General features: G+C 48.2%; 1 protein-coding gene across 5 annotated transcripts in view; it reads left to right on the forward strand.

Annotated features, from left to right (window-relative positions):
- LOC144144408 (lysosomal alpha-mannosidase-like) overlaps nt 1-24,461 on the forward strand; it is a 225,508-nt gene that overhangs the window by 124,910 nt on the left and 76,137 nt on the right. For 4 of the 5 annotated variants that reach the window (XM_077675855.1, XM_077675868.1, XM_077675847.1 and 1 more), the window contains exons 14-16: nt 2,067-2,186; nt 21,614-21,740; nt 24,378-24,451. In XM_077675855.1, coding sequence (XP_077531981.1) covers nt 2,067-2,186; nt 21,614-21,740; nt 24,378-24,451 — 321 coding nt within the window. The remainder of the gene's footprint in view (nt 1-2,066; nt 2,187-21,613; nt 21,741-24,377; nt 24,452-24,461) is intronic. The other variant, XM_077675866.1, reaches the window with a different exon arrangement.

The following is a 24,461-nucleotide window of genomic DNA, read 5'->3' on the forward strand; positions in this document are numbered from 1 at the left end:
TTGTGATAAACAGTCGACTTTAGTAAAAAAAAAAAAATTACGTGGCCACCGAAACACTCCTTATGACATTGGGATCGTGAAAGCACCAGTCTCCAGTCGCCGAACGTGTCTTTTCATTACGATCACCATGATTTTCCTTTTGCGACCTTTTTTTTCTTTTCCCAGTCACTATGATTCGGCACATACCTGCGCTCGCATCGCCACGCAAAGAGGACGTTTGGCTGGGACGCAGGTTTAGCTCAAACGCACGCCCAAGTGTAGCTTCGGGGCGTTAAGAAACATTTTGACTATGCCTCGAAAAAGGGTGACTTTAACTATATTTTACGTGCCACGAAAAAGCGCCGTGAAAGCTATAACCGTGTACACGTCGCTGTAAGGGCACGGCCACTCGATCTCCCAAAAGGGGGGAGATCGAGTGGCTGTGCTAAAGGGTTCCTCTGGTTCAGCTTCACCATGACGGCTCGATTGACCAATCCATGCAGCCAACGATGAAATGTCTGCGAATGACGATGTCGAGCGTACGATTTGAGTTAAAACTTCGGTCTGCGCTGTGGCATGGCGCAATGCAAGTCTGACGTTTTGCATCGCGCAGTGACCCAGCGCTGGTCACGTTTTTGAGGCAAATGGTATGCACGCTGCTGTAATTCGCCGAATTTCCTTTGTTCGGGGCATGAATTTGTTACTCGAGTGCATTGAGGTGATACTGAACCACGGGATTGCCTTAGAATGTATGGTTTGCACCCCACTCCCGGTACAAGTTTTAAATCGCCGGTTGGCTTTTGCAGTGACTTTACAGCCAAGCTGTCTATGGTTGAGTATCTAGCAGACTATCTCGGGAGAGTCTTTTTGCAGGTCGACCCATCGCACCAGGCCCGTCTGAATGAAACGAAAATAAATAAAACCTGGTAATGTTTGGTGAGACTAAATTCGTTTTAGATTAGGTTTGGGGTGGTTGGGTTAGGTTTAGGTTTCGGTAGGTGATGCGACGGAACGGCCTGCAAATAGATTCCCCCGATTATCTCCGGCAACACAGCGATGTAGACAAGAATCGCACGCGAGCTTAGCGCCACCTTGGGGAGCCCACTCAAATCCCCGGGATGATAAAACTTTGCCCCACACCTTCGGCGTAACAAAAAAAATATCGTGGAAATAAAAATAGTCCTAGGGCTTTCATATTTAGATATAAAACGGTTTATATTTCCCCAGAAAAAAAAGTATTCTCAGCAATGTTCTTCAGTTTAGGGGTGAAGCCGACTTTCAAGGTATCAATGTAAACTTGGTTTCTGTGAGCTGGCTTTTTCATATTGCCTGTTGTGCTGTGAAGCATGGCCCTTTAGAAGGGGTATGATTACAGAAAACAGCTCTAACTCTTGTGTTATCGGAAGTATGTCGAAGCACATTGTATGACAATTAGCCACTGAGACGACTCTACCATTGCGCCGAGTTTCATTTACTTGTCATAATTAGTTCCCACCGAAGTTGTAAACGTTACAGAATTACTGTCTGTAGTCACTACATGGCCATCAACGGAGAGAGTATTGTTACAGAAAACGGCTGCAACTATTGTTTTGCCGGAAACATTCGAAAATTAATACTACGCTCGTACGACTACCCCAATACGAATACGCTAATACGGCTATAACATAACGCATTACAGCTTCGCTGGTCATCCTTCTTCACAGGAAGGAAGGGCACTCATTTTTTTTAAATATTGGTAGCGCATCCTTTTATTGCTAAAACTGAAAGGAAAGTGAAAAGAGTGGTTATACAGCTTGGCGGCTGAGACAACACTTAAGCCGACATGTAACGTCCGGGCTTTCAAGAAAGCAGTGAAGGGGAAACTACATTTTGGGCAAGTTTCTAAGTTTTCTGATGCGCGTGGAACCGAAATATTTGGCTCCAGTATCTCGTGACTACCGAATCTTCGGTTTTGACGCGTTTGAGGCGTTCAAAATGTGTTTCAACGCCCTTTAATTGACCTCAGGTGCGTCTTGTGAGTTTGGCGCTTACGAAAAAGGCTGGAACCTTGCCTGTCCTATATGAACGCGCATTATGTGCCCTTTCAGTTCCTGGTGGTCGCCTACAATTCTCTGAGCCACAAGCTGAAGCACTACGTTCGGATTCCAGTTCCACATGAGGATGGCTACAAGGTCGAGACCCTCGACCACAAGGTCCTTGAAGCGCAGGTATTTGACCACCCGATGGATGTGCATTGAAAAGCGTCGCTGAGCTCATTGTTAGCCATAGGTGCATCGTATGTTCTCCTGCGGCCATAAATGTCATGCACGCCATGCTCACCCCGTATTTTAAGTATATGTCCAGGAAGGGCGCAAATACACAAGGAAGGAAGGAAAGAAGGAAGGATGTAGAAGGAAGGCAGGGAAGTTAACCTGGTTGGAACATAGTTTGCTATTCTGCGCATGAGAAAAGGAAAATGGGAAAAAAAGAGAAAAGAAAGAATGAAAAAAAAAAAATTGGAGCAGACACGTATGCCCAGCGCTGAAGCACTAAAGTTAAATTTCAGTGATTGACACTGGAGGCGTGCAGTCTATAGCCTGGTGTTTAAGTTCGTCGCCTGTAGAAAGCGTGAGAGTTCCTCAGTCGCCTTCTGAGCGGATGACAGCGAGGGCCAGTAGCGCAGAATCTTCTCCTCCGAAAATGGCCGCCGAGAGTCCAGGTTCCTCAGTGCTGGCGACAGCTTCTTTCTTTCAAGTGAGTAGCGTGGGCACTCGCACAAAACGTGGCGTATCGTCTCCGGCGTGCCGAAAAAAATGTTATTATATATAAGGAGTACTATTGAACACCCAAAGCCTCTTCAGCAATCCCAAAGTGTACTGTGCGATAACCATTCACACTCGATCACCAGCCCTTTTCAGTGTGATTGATAAACCCGAAGCTCTACAGGGGCTCCGAAGCGGGCATCACAACTATTAAACCGTCAACCCGACGGTGATGAGAATGTCATTTTAGTGTTTCGTACGAAAGTTTTGCTATCGTATTACGTCCAGTAGGCGCAAAAATAATTCGTCATGTCTGGAACAATTTCGCAAAAGGGAACAAGACACGGCAGACATGTGTGCCATCGCTAGATGAATCTGGAAGTTCATGTGATCTCAAAACAACTGCCCCACGCCTATACACCCATTTGGGAAATTGGCCAAGAGATGCCCAACGCTAGTCGGTTAATGATAGACTTGGATGGGTCATCTGCTGTCAAATGTAGCTGCTCCGCACCAGCACATGACGTACACACATTCGGGGTTGGTCAAGTATAAATAAAGGTTCCGAACCCAAATTCCGGGGCTTCTCTCACCTGGTTGCTGTGTTATCTGGTTTATTCCCACTAATTATGCATTCGACGACTTTCTCGGGAAAAGATGAACTGTAACTTTCCATGCGATTAGCATTCTCGGTCCATATACTTCACCCACTCTGCAGTGTATCTGTGTGCGAAGGCTTGGCGAAAGTGTACGGGAGGACAGAGGGTAGAAAATGGTGCAAGGGGGCGAGGGAGGGCGAAATGGAGTATATGAGGACAGAGTGGTGACGAGGGTGGAGGGGTGGTGGAAGGGAGTGCACGAGGAGGAGGTGGTGAGGGAGAGTGATTTCGGTTTGTTAACACAAATATGTCTCAGGATAGGAAGCAAGTGGGCTGGTTGGCATATTGTTAAAATGCGAGTAGATAGCGCTGAAAAGAGGGCATAGACTGAGGCGGCGCAAACACAGCGCTGTATTTGCCTACGTCCTCAATCTACCTGTGTACATCAGTCCACTGTTAAGGCAAGAGAAGACAGGCAGCAGGGTTCGGTGTCATGGCTGACCGAAACGGGGCTCTGACCTTTAACGACGGGATTATTTAGACGATGATGACGATAGGGATGCTGACAGCACATACTCCACGGAGGGGATTCAACATACTCCCACCGCCGCAATATGCGTCTGCTACAAACGGGTTCAGGCATAAACCGCGCACTGTGGGCAATCTAGCTCCCATTCCGGAGCTTTTCTGCTGGAGCTACGCCCCGCTAATGTTCAAGCGTTGGAGGCTGCTGTGCCCGTACTCTATATAGCAAGTATTTGTCGGAGCAGTGCTAGTCAAGCGAATCCCGAAGGTTGTCTGAAGACTTCAACGAAAGCTCGGGCTCCTGAGCACTGCCAGTTTGCGGTGCAAAAGTGTTTCCGCGCCTTTTCGCTCCTCGAGTCACAGGGCACCTTGCACCCCGCCCGGAAGGTTAGCAGAGTAGTGGAAAGTTCGCGAGTGCGGTGGCTCAGGAACTGGAAGGCCTCCGGGGTGATTAGAGACGGGTCGCTCCGATGAAGACTCGCTGTCGCAAAAGGTTGCTCGATCCTGTCTGCTCGAACGGCTTCTCAGTTCTTTCACTTCGTTGACTTCCGACCGCGAGATAACAATTGGAAGGGAAATATTACGCGGTCATAACCTTTTGTTGTACTTGTCGAAGTCGGTACCCGTCACGTGACATTCGCTGGACTGGTACCTTTTCTCTCCCATCGGTGCCTCAATCTTCGTTTCAGCTTGATAAGGGCCGAGCGTCGTAATAACGGGATGGAGGGCAGAGGGTCGGTACTTGCATCCAGGTGGTGAGACTGCACGCCTTCACGGGTTTGATACCGATGGTGCATGTCCTTAGGAGGTGGCAATATGGCCTCCCGCGACTTCTTGTCAATCTTGAACTTTCTTGTGCAGCTCCTGGTCTTCAGAGGTAGCCGACGGCTACATCGGAAATTTACGGGTTTCCTGGTCTTCATTTTGCTCTTGTGAGTAATCTTCAGTGAGGCAACGATGTTGGAGGTTGATTCACGGAAGGCTCTAGGCCAACGGCACTTTCTCTGACACGAGCCCTTCCCGGAGGTAGCAGTGTATTCATGAGCAGGGTCTATGCATGCCGCAGTTTCTGGACCTGCTCCGTCAAGCAGACTTCCTCGGCACGCATTGGATGGTGGCAGGCACGCACTAGTCGGTACGGCTTCAAGTTCAGAAAGCCTTCACCGCACATGAAGTCTGGGACAAACATCTACTCAAACTGACCTGGTAACGGCTCAATGCGTGTTCCATCAGGTGCTTGAGCTACGTCCAATTCGACAGGAACTGTTTCTGTTTCACCAAGCTTCATGGTTGACGGTAGGTTGTCGCCGTCCCCGTTGTGGCGACTGGGCATGTTTTCGACGAACGAGTATAAGAACTCTCTCGGGGTGTTGAGGAAGACGGTCATTTCGGAAAACGATGTAGATTTGATGTCTAAAGGCTGCTTGTTTTTTAGGCACTGTAATCAATGTTGGAGGTAAGCGTTTGCTCTGAAGAAGCAGAGGGTATATCTATCCGCCTCCTCTACCTCCTGCTCAATTTCCTCTTCAACTAAGTTAAATATATCAGAATCCAATTCGATTAGATCACTTCTGATTTGTTGCAGGTTCTCCATGTTAGCCTTCAGCTTCGTCACGTCGCAAGATTCTGAAATCAACAGCCGGTCGCTACTGGTCAAAATTCCCTTAAAGTCGGTACGGATATGGTTCCGCAACGAACGCAGAGCGTCCAGCTCACCAGCTTGCTCTTCGGTAGCGGGGCTCTTAGTGCCAAGCATGGTGAACTGGACGGGACGGGGCGTGTCTGCGTCGGTAGGCGAGTTGCGGTTGGTTTTCGTCGGTGCACCGGGGATGGCCGCGCCCGGTGTCGGTCGGGTCTGGTTGGTCACAGGTCCCTCGAGGCCGGCGGTTGGAACGCCAGTGTTGGCATCGGTGCCTTCGAGGGAGTCGGTGGTCGAATGCGGTCGCTGTCAGCCATGGTTACAGGTAGCTCAAGGTGAGTCGGTGGTAAACGGTTCTGGGTCTCACATGCCTGAAGCCACTGGCATCCCTGCTGCTCTCCACTTCGGTCCCTATTCCCGGGTTTGTCGGCACCAAATGTTAAGGCAAGAGAAGACAGGCAGCAGGGTTCGGTGTCATGGCTCACCGAAACGGGGTTCTGACCTTTAATGACAGGATTATTTAGACGATGATGACGATAGGGATGCTGACAGCACATACCCACGGAGGCGATTCAACATCCACCTTAGTCGACGTCCTATTTTCAGCGCTATTTCCTCACGTTCTAACGTCCCCGCCACACAACCGGTATCGCATGCTCCCTCAAAACCCCCTGCATCAATTGGAGCAACCATCCCAAGATCACACCGGACCGAGATGCCACCATGCGCTAAGTGATCTTGCACAGAAACTCTCGTGTAGTAATTCGTTACCCTTGAATTGGAGGTAGCGGAAGTGTAGGGGGAGGGGGGGGGGGGGGGCTACCTTTAGTGGTGTGACGCTCGTTAATTGGTTAGTCACAGCTTATATTAAGGTGGGTCCACGCAGAGCTTGGAGGAACTGAGACACACTCAGGCGGGCGAAAAACATTAACAATTATCTTAATGGGGTGCCTCAGTGGTGCCGGCTTCCTCACCAGGTTGGGCGGACTCGTTCGGGTTGCAGGGGTGGTCAATCGTCGACGGCACGCCGATGGGTCAAGTGGGTCTCGGGGCCAGGAGATGGAGGTAGTGCGGGGCCGGCGGCTCGAAAGGCCTGCGCGGCCCAGACATTTTGAGTCACGGGATGTCCCAGGCATTCTTTGAACATTTTAGCTTTGATATTGTAAGTTCGTGACTGGATATGATTTTACGTTCGAGACTTGTACTTTCGCCGCCGTGTGTGGAAACCAACGCTAAACACTGGCGGAGCATTGCCACGTAAAACCCAATATCTGTAGTAGATGGTAAAAATTAACGGTGTTAATTTGCATCTGTTCAACCTTTTTTTTATTTTAACATTCATGTGAACAACCCTACTACTTTAAGTGTTACCAAAGCGCTTTGCTTTCACTTCACGCCAGGGTGCAAGACGTTGCTGCTTTCAGTCAATCCTCCGCACCCCCCCCCCCCCAGCAAAGCACCCGAAAAAAAAAAAAAACAGAAAAACGAGGTAGATTAAGCGCGTGTGCATTCCGTTTTAATTATTTTCTCAATCAATCTCGTATTCGTTGCATTCGGTGTCGGTTCTACTTAAAACTAACCAACCAACGATCGCACTTACGGTGGCGTTATTTAGGGTTGGGGAAGGCTGAGCCCCACCGGCTACCAGCCCCCTTGGTAGAGAGAGAGGGGTGTCACTTGTGGTTCACCATTGTGTCAACTGGACTTCGAAAACTTGAAGACGACTGTTGCCGCTATCCTCACACTAGCCTATTCAATTTTTTCGCTCCTTATAATGGGAGAAAGCAATGTATGCCTGGGGTGTCCATGATATGCGCGACTTGAAGAATTAATTCCCAATGGGGAGACTGAAGGCGAAGAAAGAACGATTCCTTCAGTGGAGGCGCCATCGGTATGACCGCGACGCGCGGAAGGGCGTAGCCAGCAAACGATAGTGGCAATTGTGTTCTCAGCGGCTTTTTGGGTGGCTTTTTGAGTCACATTATAGAGGTTTCGTGAGCTCCTGGTGAATGTCAAGCTTTTTCCTATTTCACTGCGGTGAAGCTTCGGAGACCGTGAACTCCGCCACGCCTGTAGGATTTTCAGGGGAAACCGAAAATGTGACTCAAAAAGAAACCTGGTCGAGATTCGAGCGTGCAGGCGCAGAATGGGGGAGGGGGGGGGGGGGGGGGGGCGCTAGGACAAAGAATTAAAATGTGGTGAATGTAGGCACGTAAACATAAAACGTAGGTTTGTTTTCCCAAACAGGATGGGTGCAATTTGTATGCACAACCTTTCAACGCTTAATCAACATTTAGGACATTAGAAGCTGGGGCTGTTTTCAAAAAGGCCCGTTCTTCCACCACGACAATATCCTAGACTAGTGCTCGCAAATTAATTTTAGCAAGTCGTTTAATTCAAACAGCTTCATTACGTAAATTCGGTTAATTCGCACTCTTCGCTTGTGCTTGGCAGAAAATATTGGTTGCATTTGCTGCTTCTAGCTGCAAATTTGCATCCTCATATCACTAATAGCCACAAATAAATCCTATTACCTGCATACACGTGTCAAAACGACATGCACGCGCCAACAACCGCGTGTAGATTGAGAAAGAAAGAAAAAACTGTTTTGGACTCTCATGCAAAGCAAAGCAGTAATCCATTCGTGATTCTTTTTTCAGGGTGTGAATAGCACTTAACTATTCTGCGTGAATGCTTTACTACTAAATATATGTGAATGTTTCATTACAACACAAGTTTGTATGTTGCCCCTAACCATATTTATGATAACTTCTGATTATTGAAACCTCTGATAATGTAAACAAATTCATCGGGGTATGGAGCATCGGGGTATGGAGCGTGTTTGGAGCAAACATGCTCCATACACGCAATGAAAGAAACTACCGAATTTTCCCAAAATATACCATGAAGTTTATAAGTTAATATTTTAGGCTGCCTCCCCCCCCAGCACACGCTCTTTACATTAGGTGTACACTGTTTGAAACTTTTCCTTTAATTCTCCATCTCTCTTCAGACCCACTAACCGGTGCTGCGTAAACACCGGCTGTGGACTACATGTATAACCAGGGGAATGCAGTGGTCATTATTTAAAAATGAAGACAGTTATGTGAAGTACAACGAACACCTGCCCCCTCCCTCTTTAAGTTGCGTTAGTTTACTGCACAGGCCCTCTTTTATGCGTAAGTTCGGCCAGCGAAAACAGCCAACTCGAAAGTATACACCATTTTCCATAAGCAGCCGGGAAAGGAGGAAAACACTCTCAAACCAGTTCTCTCGGCGGCCGACCAGCGTTGCCTGAGCGCGCTGGGCTGCTAACATCGCTCGGCGCGGTGTGCTCCGCTGCGTAGTTCAGGAGTGTTTCGCACCGTGTGCTTAGTTTTTGCGGAACTTTCAACTGTTTTAGCCCATGCTGCGATGCCGTTCAAGGCGCAAACGTCGCTTGGTCAGCACTGCGCGGTGGTGGGTTATTGAACAACCAGAGAAAGTGAGAAACAGTCGCTGACAGCACGCATGTGCACGGCACTGCCTGGAGAAAATGCAGTGCGGGTGCGGCGTGTTTTTGTGGCATCGCTTCCCAACGCACACCGAGTTGAGATATCGGTGGATTCCGTTGATAAATCGCAACGACTTTGTACCAACGACCAACTCCAGGGTTTGTTGGGTGCACTTGGACGGCAAGCAGACGGAGCAAAATCCATTTATCACACGCAAAGCTGCGACAGGGAACGGAACCCCCTGAAATGTTAGAAGCAACTTTATCCTTTACAATACAGCATTGATTGGTTGGTTGATTGATTGATTGATTCATTCATTATGGTGTTTAACGCCCCGACGCTTCATGGGTGATGAGGCGCGCGGTAGTGGAGGGCTGCGGGTTAATTTTGACCACTTGGGGATCTTTCACGAGCGCCGATTAATACAACACTACAATAACTTCTGGTTCCTTGTAGTCAATTTAAAATACCATATATTGTTTGGTCATTACAGGCGATTGGCATTAAACAATCCCCGTTTCATATAATCTAACTTTTAAAATCACGGCGTTTTGTTTACTTTTTTTCAGGCCAACGCGTTACACTGCCAAACGATATGAAAGGATAACTTTCTCCATCGCACACTGCATGCTGGTCGATAGCAGGATAAGCAGGCAGCCAAATGTGGAAACGCAGCTAGAAATACGCGTGAACGCTGCATTTGGAAAATAGCTCAACCTGTTCACAACGCGGTCAAAGGAAAAGCTTCGAATCCTGTTGCGTTGCCACGGAATCTAAAGTATTACAATTACAAAACAGCTACTGCTGGTCGCGTAAAGCATTTGTGGTGCAAGCAGCGGTTTCACAAAGGTGGGCTCCGAGCGACAGGCCACATGCGCTGCGCAGAGTTAGGTCAATCATGATCACGATCATGATCAACCAATATTAACTCGCCCGAACGTCAACCCTTTTGCTCAACCTCCGAACAGTAATTTGACTGGTTGTGCGGTCGTGTTATTTTTCCGCCCGGGTAATTTCGTTTCGTCAGTAACCGTCATAAGTCTAGTTAAGAAAGATTATATTACATTGCAATGTCAACAGCGTAGCAATCGCCTCGTCGGAAGTCCATCGCGAGCACGGATCACCGTGACCCACATATGCTGTGCGCGCTCCGCATTCGACGTCCGCGCTTCCGTAAACATGACTAATCGGTGAATATAACAAGCACGGTGGCATTAAAAACACGTATTTACTCCCCGATATCGATTTCTATGTCAGTCGGTGCCATACCGGTTCGTTTGCATCGCGGAACTGCGGAGCACCACCGGCACCACCACCACACTGCTACTGCTGCTCGCAACAGCCGGGGTCGGAATTTCCCGCTCTGGCAGGAAATTAGGACCTAAAATCCATCCGCAGATGATGAAAACAAAACAGAACACACACACACAAGCACTGCAACCGCTAACTTAATGCCAAACCACTACGGTTCACTCGGTAATGCACGGATACCTAGCAGACGCACGCAAAGAACGGCGCACTTAACAGCCCAGCGCGGAGGCTTCAGCGGTTGCTTCATAGACGGCGCTAGCGTCTGGTCAGGAAAAAGCAAATGGCGGCGCCCACCTCTAGCAAGGAAAATGGTGTATAGGCTCCGGAACGATCGCCGGGTGGCGCTGCACTCTCCCCGGAGGGGGAGTACGCAGGGGCGGCGGCCTATTCGGCACGTGCTTTTTTCGCTGCGCGCGTGCTGCATTTCTCGCGCTAGGAAGAGGGCTGGGTAAAATTTTCTTTCGACTTATGAAAGCATACACATTAGCCCGTGTCCAGCAAGTTCGGTTTACACGTAGAGTAGCTACTGGGTCCATTTTTGTCGACGTTTGTCTTGTCGTCTGCTACAGACGCGCCGCCTGCTACGCGCCAGTCGAACGGCCGAGCGCCCCGGCGGTTTCACGGGATAAAGAGTGCTCTTGTGAAGCAGACGCCTCCCGGCCCGCTCCTCCGCGTCCGGCAAGTGCACGCGCAGCTCGCGCTGTCTCCCGCACCGCCTGAGGCATCCAGCCTCCTACTCACGAATGCGAACAAAAGGCGACCGCCGGCTGCGCGAGCCACTTAAGCCAGCACGTATGTACAAAGAGCGGCGGGAACACTCCTCACTAGCCCGAAACGAAAAGATGAAACTGAAAGCGAAAAAAAAAAAAACCCATATTGTTGCATGGTCAGCTGCCACGACAGTAACAAGGCGAAAGAAGAGGATCCATTCGTTAAATTCTGCATATTCCCAGCGAAAGCGCACCAAAAGGATAGAAGGTAAGCATGGATCACTGCAGTTCGAAAGGTGAAATAAGTTGACACATTTTTGTTTGTATCTGTGTGCTTTCAGTTTACATTACCCGGCTTTGAAAATGCGAACTAGTGTTCTAACGAGTCCTCCCCTCTACACTTTTTTTAATGCATGCTGCCAATGATTGTTTTCCGCTATAATAAATGAACTTCGGAGTTGTTTAGCTGGTGCCGTTCGATATCGTCCATATATAACACAATAGGTTGACATTTTGCATGGGTGAAAAAAAAAAAGTTTCTAGCGATTTACCTGGCTGTAGTAGCTCTGGTCCGTCTTGTCATTGTGACTTGTGTTCTGGACGGGATTGCTGCGTTGTTCGCTTTTTTCCCACATTTAGAAATACTGGTAATTAAAAGAGGTATACACCAAATTCTGTATATTATAGTAATTAAAAGTTATACGCCACAAGCTGTTCTGTTGTTTCCGCCAACTGTCACGCTAACCCATACTTGTACTCCAAGCGGGTGACTAACATTGCGAAAAATTTCTTCAAGGACAAGTAAAATGGAAATGCGGCGCTGTCAGCGCACCCCTTAATTAGCGTGTGCCTTTCTAATGCGTTTTTATAAGATGCAGCTGATTGTTTCAAGAGAAAGAATTAACCTATTAACCATAATCAATCAGGTCTATCTTACATTTCTTGCACGCGTCAGTGTTTCTGCAGTCCAGAAAGTCCGGATGTCAGAAGCGCGAGCACGCGAAGGGAGTAACAAACAAGAGAAAAGTACGCTGTGACCAGCTGAACAGCTGTCGCCTTGCAGAAGAAAAGAGCAACCGACGACCGCCGAACAACGCGGCTCCCCCCTTAAAATCGTCGGGGCAGCCTGCCTGTCGAGCGGCGGGAAGCAGGCGGCGAGTCTGTAGCAGACGACAAGACAAACGTCGACAAAAATGAACTCAGTAACTACTCTACGTTTAAACCGAACTTGCTGGACACGTGCTAATGTGTATGCTTTCATAAGTCGAAAGAAAATTTTACCCAGCCCTCTTCCTAACGCGAGAAATGCAGCACGCGCGCAGCGAAAAAAGCACGTGCCGAATAGGCCGCTGCCCCGGCGTACTCCCCCTCCGGGGAGAGGGCAGCGCTTCCCTCGCCCGGCAAACTTTAGCTTCGCCTCCCTATAGTGTCGGGCTACCAACACAACAATTAAATGCGGCGCCCCTTGTAGCGCCTCAGTGCCAGCGCGGGACCCTCGGTTATCCCATGTTTAGTGCCTACCACGGTGTCAATGTAGCCTAAGCTACAAAATTACTGCTTACACAACGTATACGCAGTAACTTCCATTCGAATCAGCTTGCGTCGCTCTTTCTCTATTTCCCACGGCGTCCGTGTCGTTGCGAGTTTCAGGGGCACAGCGTGAATGTAACGTCATTGTCAGCCAGTCAGATTTCGTGAGTCTGTTCCAGTCCTTCGCACTAACAGTGACAGAACCGAATTACTGCTATCTCGTTACTTCTTTTCCATGACTCGAAACTGTAGCTAGTTACTTTTCAAAAAGAGGAACTTGCAACTGTAACCCTGTTGCTTTTTGTGATGTCAGTGTAACAGAAAACACCGAAACAGTTATTTTATTTTTACCAAGAATCATCCAAATAACAGCAGCACTCGTTAAAGACCGGCGTAAAGACCGCGCTTTCACTTTTTAGGACTTTTTCTCCCCATATCCCACTCACCTTTCCTCAACACGGCTTCCTTCGCAGTTTAGGACCGTAGGTAGCTAAGAGGACTATCTTTAAGGGAAGATACCACTCTGAGATCTATGGTTGCGTAAGACCGAGATCGAAGGTCGGTATGTAAAACGATTTTAAAGTTTTTGTTCCGTCTTGAGTCGAGCGGAAACAAGAAAGTGAAGAAAATGGCAATTAGGCGTCCCCCTACGAGGAAGCTGGCCTACTCGTGTAGAGAAAGACCTCCGGAGAGGGCCCACCGAGAGCGGGGCAGCCATATTGACACGGCGAAAGAAGCCGGCGCCCACGGCGGTTGGGGCCAGAAACATTTGTCCCTGCCGGCTCACTCTCTTCCCATGGTTGAAAAACATCTGGAGTATTGTCTAGGCGCCCGTGCGAGGTGTCCCACGCGGCGGCACAGTTATGGACAGCATTAGGGGTGTCTGCCGAGCCTCTGTAGCTGGCGGCGTTGTTGCTTCGCGGCGATCAACGTCAAACACTAATTGTCGGTTTGAGAAAAGCTAACTCCCTTTGTGAAAGCGAGAATAAATTTCCCGACACCAACGGTGCATCACAAAAACGCGGATGCAACAAAATGAGGCATTCACAACGATTTTTGGTGCTGGGCTTGAGTTTGTCCCGTTTTAGATTCCCTTTGCCTAGATATTCACCACGTGCAATTTTGACTATCTTCTTGCCTTCGTGCGCTTACAGGAAGCAAACTTTATCATTTGGTTTGGGCTTTATTACTTGGTTTTATACATAACGGAAAACTGATTACGATACTTTTTTACAGAAACTGTATATCTGACAAGTTAATTTTGCAAATTCTGTAACTCTGCAGGCACTGCCGTATACGCTTCACGAGTTAAACCCTCCTGAGCAAATCAACGTAGCGGCGTGCACAGGCGATTAACCGGAGTACGCGAAGGCGCCCGTGCTCACGGCGGGTGCGCATTCCCGCACAGACAAAATTTATCGATATACGCCTGATGCGGATAGGTGAATCCCACTAAGATATCCGGCCCTGCGCCTGCACAAAACGTGTGCTTGCTTATTCGCAAGGCGCACAGACGGTGGCGCCGCGCGGTGGCAGGAGGAGAAATCACTCCATGGAGGATCGGCGAGCGACGGAAACGTCGGAGCCCGCACGCCCGCACGTTGGCCCGCAGCGTATTATGACGTGGATTTTGACGCCGTTTCACGTGATAACAAGTACAGCATTCACCGGATGCATGTTATGTTCTAAAAGGTCTCGTGCTTAAAACACCGCGTGCGAGAGATTGCGACGCGCTGCACGAAAACTAGGAACCGAAACACGAACCGAACACAGTGCGCGTGGTGTGTATTGTGATGTTTTAGTCCTTCGTCTTCGTGCAATGCTTTTAAATCTTTGCAATTATGTACCAACTCGTCTAAGCAATAACTCTGCTGTTACAGGCGGACGCCTTTAGTTTCCGTCGCCCTTACTTGACGTTTGTATGCATATGACAAGTTCGATCCAGGTCGCTGATATGTCCGTCGCCCTAATCGTGCAAGGCACGATAACAATTCGTTGCTATAATTTTATTTTATTCGTGCTCATGTTATTACACAGAAAAGCAAGGGTGTGAGAGCGCAGGCATGACACATTATACTAGTGAGATGTTACGCTGAACCATAATCTGTTTTCAAAACCAACGGCTGTTGACCGTTTCTTTGCTTTGCGCATCGTGCGTTGTGCGGACGCGTTTTCAGATATAGGCTCACGTTTACACGTACGACACCGCGAGGGCAGTTTTTAATCTGGGGACACCTTGGCCATCACCTCACATTTCACAGACAACAGGCTTGCCCAGGCGCGCTAGTTTAGAACCAGCATATTACAAATAATGATTTACGTGGGAATAGCTTTGTGTTTCTTCCTTGGTTGTCCTTGTTTCAGGGAGCCGCTTCTAGCAATGCAGAAAACGTTAGGTGATAGTAAGAAAGCAGCTCAAGCTGGTTTGCAGGTTAACATTCTGCATAGAAGCTTCAAGCGTTTAATCAGCTCCAATCTGGAGCCACAAAAATGTTTGGCTGGTTTGGGTGGTGTTTTTTTTTTTTTTTTTTTTTTTGTAAGCAGCATCCAACGCTCTACTAATAGTGCCTCTTATCAAAGTATTGGTTTTAGTAGGGAGCAATGCGACTAAGAATGCCATGGCGTCGACCGCTCGGTATTGTTTTAAACCAAAAGAAAATGTCACGTTTACGTAGTTTGATTGGAAACGTTTATATCCTTGCCTTCGCTGGTGGTAAAACAGACGTAGTGGGAAACTATTACTATTCATGCTGGCCAGGCCATTGACTTTCGTGTTCTGCACGGAGCGACACAACGTACTTCCGAGCGGTATACTATGAAAATGCCTTACACAGGCAGGATTTGTCAAGTAATTAAGCGCGCATACTCTGATAAGTCTGAACCGCTAATGAGCGAACTCTACTAATTGTGGTGGTGGCTAGTGAACCAGCGATATTTGCAGGCAGAAACTTAACTTTGTAGCGTCACAGATCGAGCGCTGGCAGCCCTACCACCGCAGCAAGCGACGTGAGCGGCTTTTGCCGTATCTCTTCACCTTGGCTTTTGGGGCGAAATGTTCGTGTTTAGTTCTAATGGGCGCGTAATATCTTAGTTAAGGACATCCATTAAAATCTGGCGTCACCGCCACCTAACGACTTTAAAAAGTAGAGCTAACCCCTTTGATTTCAACGCGCACACAAGCGGCGGTCCGTAGAGGGAACACCCGATCCTCCTTAGGACAGCCATCTTGGATTGCTTTGCGCGCCTCCTATAGGGCGTGCCCCTTGCGATACGTTCCGCCCACTCGTACGAGTGGCCGGTGCGATTTCAGCGGAAGCCGATGCACGCTTTACTTCGTGCACGTTTATTCCCACGTTAGGAATATCTTGTCCCATTGAAAGGCGAAAAGAAGCATTGAACGCGATCCTCTTGCTTTTTGTTCGAAGCCAATAAAGAGCGCTAGCGATGGTACCTCCATCAGCTACAGCTCAAGCGGGCCGAGAGACCTAGGCCTAAGGCGCTGCTCACCCATGTGCTTCGCACGCGGTGAGCGCACAAACGAGCTCTCATGAACACGCCTCCAACACCTTTTCTAGCACAAAAGCAAGGGAACAGTACTCACCTTCTTCAGGTGCCCTTGCCTCCTGGCTTAGAATGTTGTCACTTGTGGCACACCAGGCAAAAAATGGCGCGACGACATACAGAATCGCAGGACAAACAACGCAGCACCGAGGGAGGAAGGCGAAGGCTGACGAAGGCGGCGGAAGATGGTCCGGCTAAAAAAAAAAAGTCAGTTTCCGGAGGGTCCTGCACGACTGCGGGAGCCAATTGGAGCGCTTTACGCCCAGAAGCAGTTTGTTTGTTTTGCTGCGTTCCCGTAGTTTTCCCCCTCTCCTCTTTATTGACGGGAGAAAGGACGTCTTTTCCCTTGGACGGCGGCAGCTCGTCAAAATTAACGGAAAGATGGCTGTTAAAGTGACGGCGAGTTTTTACAGTGTACCCTTCACAAGGTTTTCTGGATTCTGGGGGGCTAGCTAATGTTTCTTACGTTTTGGATATTGAGAGTGTGAGTAGGTTTTCAGGTTCGGTGTCGGTGGCGAAGGAACCCTTCGCTTGCAGAATTCGGCGGTGTTGGCAGTGAAGCAGAAGAGATGAGAAGACGATGACGGGACGAAGAGATGATGACAAACACAAACTGTATTTACGGTTATTTACAAGAGTTGGTTACAGAAAGTTGATTACAGGGTTGGTTAAGCATGGCCGTCTTAACGATCGACCCTCCGAGTTACGCCCTAGGTGCCATACCTTAGCGATCGACTCTGGGTTACGCCCTAGACGGGAAGGTTTACGTGCACTAAGCACGGAGGCTAGCTGGTCTCCCGCCCAAAGCTAAGTCTCAGCTAAGTCTGCCGCTGGCCGTTATCGCCGGGAGTATAATCCCTCATGTCCATTGTAATCTGGACAGCACATCTGATTGGTCAGGCCACCTTTAAAATCCACCAATCGTCGGGCCAAACACCGCCTTCCCAAATTCGCGCACTTCCCTCCTCTCCCAAGACGGAGGATGCGTACACGTGCACGGGGCAGCTTTGCCACGGCGCCGCGGAACTTTCAAAAGCCGCTGCACGGGCTTACGCACTCCAAGCGTAACAAGTTCACAAACAAGTTCACAAAGGCCGCGACCACCCGAGAGGCCCCGCGGGGAGAGGGGCCAGCAGTTCCAACGGTGGTTCTGGCACGGGTAAAGTCGCACGCAGGGCAAAGGAAAGGGGGACGTTCTCCGCGTGGCAAGTGACATGCGCGGGAATCGGCACAGTGGTTTCGGAACGGGAGGATGACCCGCGGGGGGCGCGTGCTACACCCGCCCCGAGGCACGCAACCCCAAAGCGGCGTTTTACTGCCCTAATTGGCCGCGCCCTTTCGGCGCATCTGAAGACGGGAGCGGGGCTCTTCAGAACTAGGCCGGCGGCCACAAAGAGCGGCAGGGGTGGCGCTTACAAAAGACGTAGTCCCGGCATAGGCACCGTAACACTGACACGGTGACCTCGGAAGCACTCAAGGGCGCGTCATTCAGAGGCGTCCAAAAAGGGAAGCCGCTTTCCCCCCAAGAAAAACCAATTATGGCGGCGGCCATTAAGAGAAGTGAGGGCGGCAATGCGCGCGGCCGCGCAGCCCGCGCATCTTATCTCTCAATCTCCCTTCCTCCGCCATGCCCAAAGGCGGCAGCAGTCCTACAGTGTGCATGTAATTTATACAAGTTGAGGTGTGTAATTAAAAAAAAAATACAAAAAAGGCGTCGGACCATGGTAAACACCGGTTAATTGTCTTAGCTAAAAAAGAGCGAATATAAATTAACAACCTGTCGTAAATGAAAAAAAAAATCCCTGAAAAAATTCGCCTAGGAGATTTTCTTTTGATTATTTTTATCTCCAGATAATCTGCTGCTGCGGTGTTAATATTCGTATAATGTACGTAGTTCGATGTGAGTTTTAACTTAATTTCTCCCCAGGATTATCCGACACTATATTTTAAATTTAAAAACCTAATTGTAACGTTAATGTAATGACACGTTCCAGTTTTCGAAGTGGAACTGGAACGCGTTCCTTTTGCAGTAAAGGAACTTGTAACGGGAACTCGTTTCAAAACGCTTATGGTCAAAAGATCCAAAGAGTCAAAAGGTCCAAAGAGTCAAAAGATCCAATAATCACGTGACAGCCGAGTCAAAAGATCCAACGGGTCAAAAGGTCCAATGTGGGTCAAAAGGTCCAAAGAGTCAGAAGATCCAATGAGTCAAAAGGTCCAAAGCGAGTCAAAAGATCCAACGAGTCAGGAGATCCAAGGGGTCAAAAGGTCCAATAATTCCGAAACCGCGTCAGAAGGTCCGACGAATTATGAGAACCTTCGGAGCCATGGCTAGGGTGTGCTATTTATAGACTGCGTCATTTTATTGTATTTTTAGTGTTATTTTCGCTCCCATACTTGAACTTTCACTTCTAATGTAGAAGATATGCACTTGGCGCGCCGAATGAAGCCGTGGCTAATTTGAACGTTATGAACAACACCATTCATCAAGCTTGTTTTTATTTCTGATTATTTTCTCAGGTTGTTCTCGTTTCTCGCTCCTCTGTCATTTGATACTATTACATTAGAATATTTTGGTAGTTATTGCTTTAGTTATTGCTTTAGGTAGTTATTTTGGTAGTTATTGGTAGTTATTGGGGGGGGGGAGGGGGACGTCACCTTGTCAGGCTTTTTTTTTTTTTTTTTCCTGTAGCCTTTTTGACCGTCCCCCTCGACAACTGTATAGCCAGTTTTGTACATGTTGTCGCAATAAACTTTCAACTTTCAACTTTCAACTTATGTAGAATGTGAGCTTCAGCGATGCCGACGAGCCACGACCACATGTCGCTCATGTTCGGCTACGCTGCGCGGACTTGTATGATTGCTGCTGAAAATATTTCAGACAAATGTTCTTGCATCTCGTTTATCAAAGTCAATATCCATCAAATAAATGACCCTTATAGGGCTCATGATTAGACCCACAAAAATCAAGAGTTCGAATAGCAGTGCTACATTGCTACCCTTTGGGAAGCTGGTTACTAGGTTTCCAGGCGACGTCATGATAACCTGAAGCCGCTAGTTGCAGTCCGAGTGTCTCTTTTTTTACACAGTCGATAGTGTAGTGCCAACCCCTGCTTGTGTGGCTTCGCTTCCATTTTCCATTTTGTGCAGCTAGAGAGCTACATGCGCTGGGAAGCTGATGCTGACATTGGTCTCAGATAAGAACAAAGCCACGGCCAAAGTATGGCCAGTATGCTTTGAGGAAGAACGCCGAAAATGACAAATGACCTCTTCTTTCTGCAAATTAAATCTATGTATGTTACAGAAAGCATTAACAATGCCTTTGGGCATTTCAAACCACACACTAAACACACCGATTTCCTGGAAATGGGGGTGACGCCGGGACAGAAACGTCCGGTGAGGTAGAGAAGGTGCCCTTGGTAACGCATCCGTAATAAGGCATTATGCGCGTTGTGTTACCAGCAAACAGAAGAGCACATGGATGCAAAATGCCAAAAAATTACAAGTTGTTTGTGATTGAGTTAGAAAGCGACTGGTTCCTATCCCCTAGCGAAGGCGATCAATTACGCAGCTTTATCACAGGTACTCGAAAGTGGAAAAAAATTGTTAGCGTCACTGATTTTTAAACAAAGATATGGTGATAATAAGTCGCTAAAAAGAAAGCGATATACGCAACAATAATATTATCTCAAAGCTACAGTTATTACGGCAACAAGTCCGCAGATAAATAGTGCTTCATTTGGGAAGGCCGCATGACCTTTTCACTACGTTAAAATAACGCAGAATTACGAGCAAGAACACGAGTAATAAATAAGTACGATTTTATGTCTACAACTGCTACGACGCACACATCTTGCTGCCTACAACGCGCGCTTGAATTGGTTTTTGTACCGAAAGCTCCGTGTACCGAAAGGCCCCGAAACCGAAATGCCCTCTACTGAAAAGACCGAAGCCGGTAAATGGCATTGTTAATGTTCGCTTAACCACTGAAATAATTTCCCATGCCCGTGACGCAAACGTATTTTTGTATGAGAGCAACATGCATATACTTGAAAGAAAAACTAGCATATATGGCTCGGAAATTGGTGCTTATAACGAATGAACACGCTCCTTGTAGGGAAAGCGAAGAGGCAACGGAGTTATAATCTTGGCCCTTAGCAAACAAAAGTACGCCAAGGTGAGGCTCATAAAGAGACTAAATCACTTGATTGGCCTTAGCCCCGTCAAAAGATAGAATTCAGAATGTCTAATATTGGACCTCTTGACTCGTTGGACCTTTTGACTCGCCTTAGCCGCGTCAAAAGGTCCAATACGAGTCAAAAGATCCAATGAGTCAAAAGATCCAACGGGTCGAAAGGTCCAAAGTGAGTCAAAAGATCCAAAGAGTCAAAAGATCCAACGCGTCAAAAGATCCAATATTGGACCTTTTGACTCTTTGGATCTTTTGACTCTTTGGATCTCTTGACTCGGAATCGTTTCAAAATTGGGGAGGAACGAGGAACGAGCTTTCGTTCCTATGTTAGAGGAACGTGTACAACACTGCCCTCGACCCTCTCCGTCCGCTCCTCTTTATCTCCTCCTCCTCCTACGTCCGAGCCGCGACGGGGGAAAAGGGGAGAAGGGCCGGCCTCAAGCGTCGGTGGACGACGCGACTGGCCATGAACCCGCGCGTCGAGCAGGGGGGAGCCTGGCTCGCCCCGAGGCAAAACGGAACCATATGTCCTTAGCGAAGCGGCCGCGCGTTCCCACGGGAAAACCTCCTGCGGTCAAAGTTCCTCCATCTGGTTCGGATAGCCGGGGCACACACACGACCGTCACAGTGGTCAGTAAGAATAAGGTCACCCATTACCTAGCTACCACCACTTCGTGGTGTACAATGCTAATACCATTTATGTATAGTAATCATTCCTTAAAGGGTGGGTTCTGCCTCACATTTTTAGTGAAAATAGATTCAAGCTATGACTTCACAAAACTTGCGAACGACATGTGAGCTTTCGCAAACTTTCTTCGCGAATAAATTTAAACTCCCTTAAAGGGACTCTGCAACACTTCCGATAAACGCTTTCACTCTTTCCTTCGCGTCTGGAAGCATTGCCAAAGTTCATCGCCAGCACGGACGGGCACTGCGTGATTTGCTCCACGCAGCGGATCCGCCTTCCGTTTCTGCTCTGCTTTTGTGGCTTTCTTTTTAATTTTGCTGTCGAATGCGTACATTGCTGCAACTGGAGGAAAGCCGTCCAATAGCCGCTACACCGCTGTAATGACGTAATTCCAGCGGTCGAAGAACGCCAAGACTCGTGAAAGAGAGAAAAATCTTTCGAGCAAATTTCTAAGTGATCTGATGGACATAGAGCAGTAATTTTTGGCTTAGGTACTTTGTGACCCCCTATTCTAAGCACGGGATGTGTTTGTTGACTAGGTTATGAAAGAATTTAAGATTTAGCAATAAAGTTGAAGAAAGCGTTGCAGGGTCCCTTTAATATGCTGCCCCTTTATGGTGTTGTGTCATTTTTGCTTCGCTCAGGTGGTTTCAATGGTGAACACGGAGCTTGACCTTCCCGTGAAGAAACATGCTGCCATGAACGAGCTTGTTTTCCAGGCTGAGTTGCCGCCGCTCGGAGCGGCCGCCTATCACGTTTCCCGTGTACCAGGTGCGTAGTGCTAGACACTGTGGGCCCTGGGTGGAACCGGGTACTTTCCCGCAATCGGTCTGATTTCCTTTTAAAGTTTCAACGTATACGGTACTGACGATGTACGCAAGAAGGTAATCTTATGTTAAATAAATAGAAAAAAAAGGTAAGCGGAACCGCACGTTTTTCTTAAATGAGAGGGGGTCAACGACGTCTTTTCTCTTCCTTTTTATTGCGGCTCAATAATTGTGTTTTCTCCTCCTCCTCCTCCTCAAAAACAGTAACAAACATACGGCGAGTAAAAATCAGGAATAGCTCCAACTTTGCGAAGACTGAGAAAGATGATAACGGGAAGAGTGGCGGTCACGAACCAACTACTAGAAAGTTATTGTCAAGTACACTGTCCTCACAGTTAAAGGGGCCTTGAAGACAAAAATACAACTTATCTCGGTTTTGAAAGGAACTAGCCTTCGGCAGCTCACCCAGCTCCATTCTGGCCACGAAAGATTTTTTTAACAGAAAAAGGGCAACAAATATTTAAATATAAAACTTTCAAATTTCGCGCTAAGTGACGTATTATGGACGGGAGTGCTGTAACATGGGCCAGCACCAGTAACGCAGTTACCAGTATATTAATTGCATGTTAGCCTTCAAGGGATACAACCAAACGGAGATAGAGGCCCTACTACAATCGATCGATTGATTGAGTGTGGGGTTTTACGCGCCAACGCAACGCAAGTGATGAGGCGCGCCGTAGTGGAGGGCTCCGGATTCATTTTTACCACCTGGGGATCTTTAACGTGCGCCGAAATCTCGTACACACGGGCGTTCTTGCTTTTCGCCTCCATCAGAAAAGCGGCCGCCACGGCCGGTAATCGAACCCGCGTCGAACGCAACGCCTTAGCCACTGAGCCACCGCGGCGGGTCATGCTACAATCGCCGAGTCATGTTTCTTGGAGGTGGCTTAGGCCAGCAGCCGCCGATCACACAAACAAGATTCTGTGACGTCATAGAAAAGTTGCCGGAAAGTGCTGCGCAGCTGGCACTGGTGCCGGAATTTCCCTTAATATCACTATTACGTGTTCGAAGTTCGCGATAAGATTGGTATCGTTGTTATCGGGGCAAATGAGCCTTTTTATTCAACTAAATTTGTATTTGGTCTTCATGGCCTATTAAAGGCACCCGTGTGGGTATGGTTCGCCTCGGTGTTCATATGCGAACCAATAGCATAGATAAGGATTCATAAGCCTCGTTCTAAATCTGCATTTAAAGATCTTTATAACAAAACCAGCTCAATTAACACCACTAACAGCTCATAACACCGCTGTAGAATATTCCCAGTTTATGACAGCACCTATAACTCCAGTTATTTCCCAGTTTATAACTCGCTTGCACAAGGGTAAGGGGCGGAAGACGGAGGGGGCGACGCGGAAGGACGAAGGAGTGACGTTAGCCCTAACGTCACGATTTAAGGTCTAACGCCGTCAACCGCGGTACTTGTGACTCGACGTACAATTAGTACGACGTTGCTTGGCACGTCGTAAGGTTCAACTTGAAGGTTACGTTGACGTTAGGCTTAAGGTTAAGGTTATACCGTTAAGCCTAGACATAATACGTTAGGCTTAATTTCACGCTTAGAGGCATGACGTCTTCCATAATCAGAAAAGGTACCGATTGTACTCACTGACATCAAGCTGCGGGTACCGGTTGACGTCGTAAGACCTCACACAGAAACGTTTGACTTGAGCTACGTCGCTCAGGCGTATGTGCAACATTTGTTTATGTTACTATACATGCACACAGAGCTGCACATTTCCGCGGTGTGGTATTGCATAACGGTTCATAAACACGAATGTATGTCGGGCGGCATCTTCAGTGAATACTCCTAGAGTGTACACGGCTAGGACGCCTGTGTTGGGCTGTGCGTTTCTGACGTAATGAGACGTGGGGCGCGCAGGGGAATTCGGCTCATGCAGTGTAGATAAGGGCTTCACTGCACTCGGGACGGAAGCATACGGGCCTATGGACCGACAGTTGGTTGGTACGCGCCTTGTAAGGAGATCCATGCGTCGGCACGCTTGATCCCTGTGCTGCGGAGCATCCTCGGCGAGGCGGCGCCGTCGAACTGAGAAAGTGGGGCGTCAATGTGCGTGCTCGTCAGATGCAGCCAGATACTGCGCACCATCTCTAGCCGTTGTCACTTGAGTTATTCGTGCGTAACTAAAGCAGGCAAAGTTACCTCTGCTCTTCCATGAGTCCTCGTCGAACGCAGTCAGAGGGGTGAACTTTATGCCCTAGGCTACCGGTCTCTTCTATAAGACAGCGATAGTGCAACGGCATGCTAATAATGACCTATAGTGCATGTGCGTAACGCCACTATACCCAGATGATTTTCCGGTTGAAAATACAATGACGTCCCTACCGCCTCCTATTATTGTTGCTCTCACTTGCCCCATTTTATTCTTTCCTCCTGTTCAATTACACTGTCAAAAAAAGTTTCTTGTGTAAAACAATGTGTACTTACTGTCACCACGAATTTGAAATGGCATTTTTCCTCAGAGAGATTTTATTTTTGAGTGGGGATGTTTGCGTTAAAAATCTGTCCGTGCTAAGCACGTGTGCGTAAAATTGAAGCAGCTGTGCATCTTGCTCCCCTAGCTGCTCCCAGGATGGTGTACGAGAACTACGACATATTTAAGGTCGAACTGGAGGAATATTCGATCGAAAACGAGGTTAGTACAT

This window comes from Haemaphysalis longicornis, unplaced genomic scaffold (assembly GCF_048455015.1).
Source record: "Haemaphysalis longicornis isolate Haplotype H1 unplaced genomic scaffold, Haemaphysalis longicornis Haplotype H1 scaffold_1, whole genome shotgun sequence".
In the NCBI taxonomy this organism is placed as follows: domain Eukaryota; kingdom Metazoa; phylum Arthropoda; class Arachnida; order Ixodida; family Ixodidae; genus Haemaphysalis; species Haemaphysalis longicornis.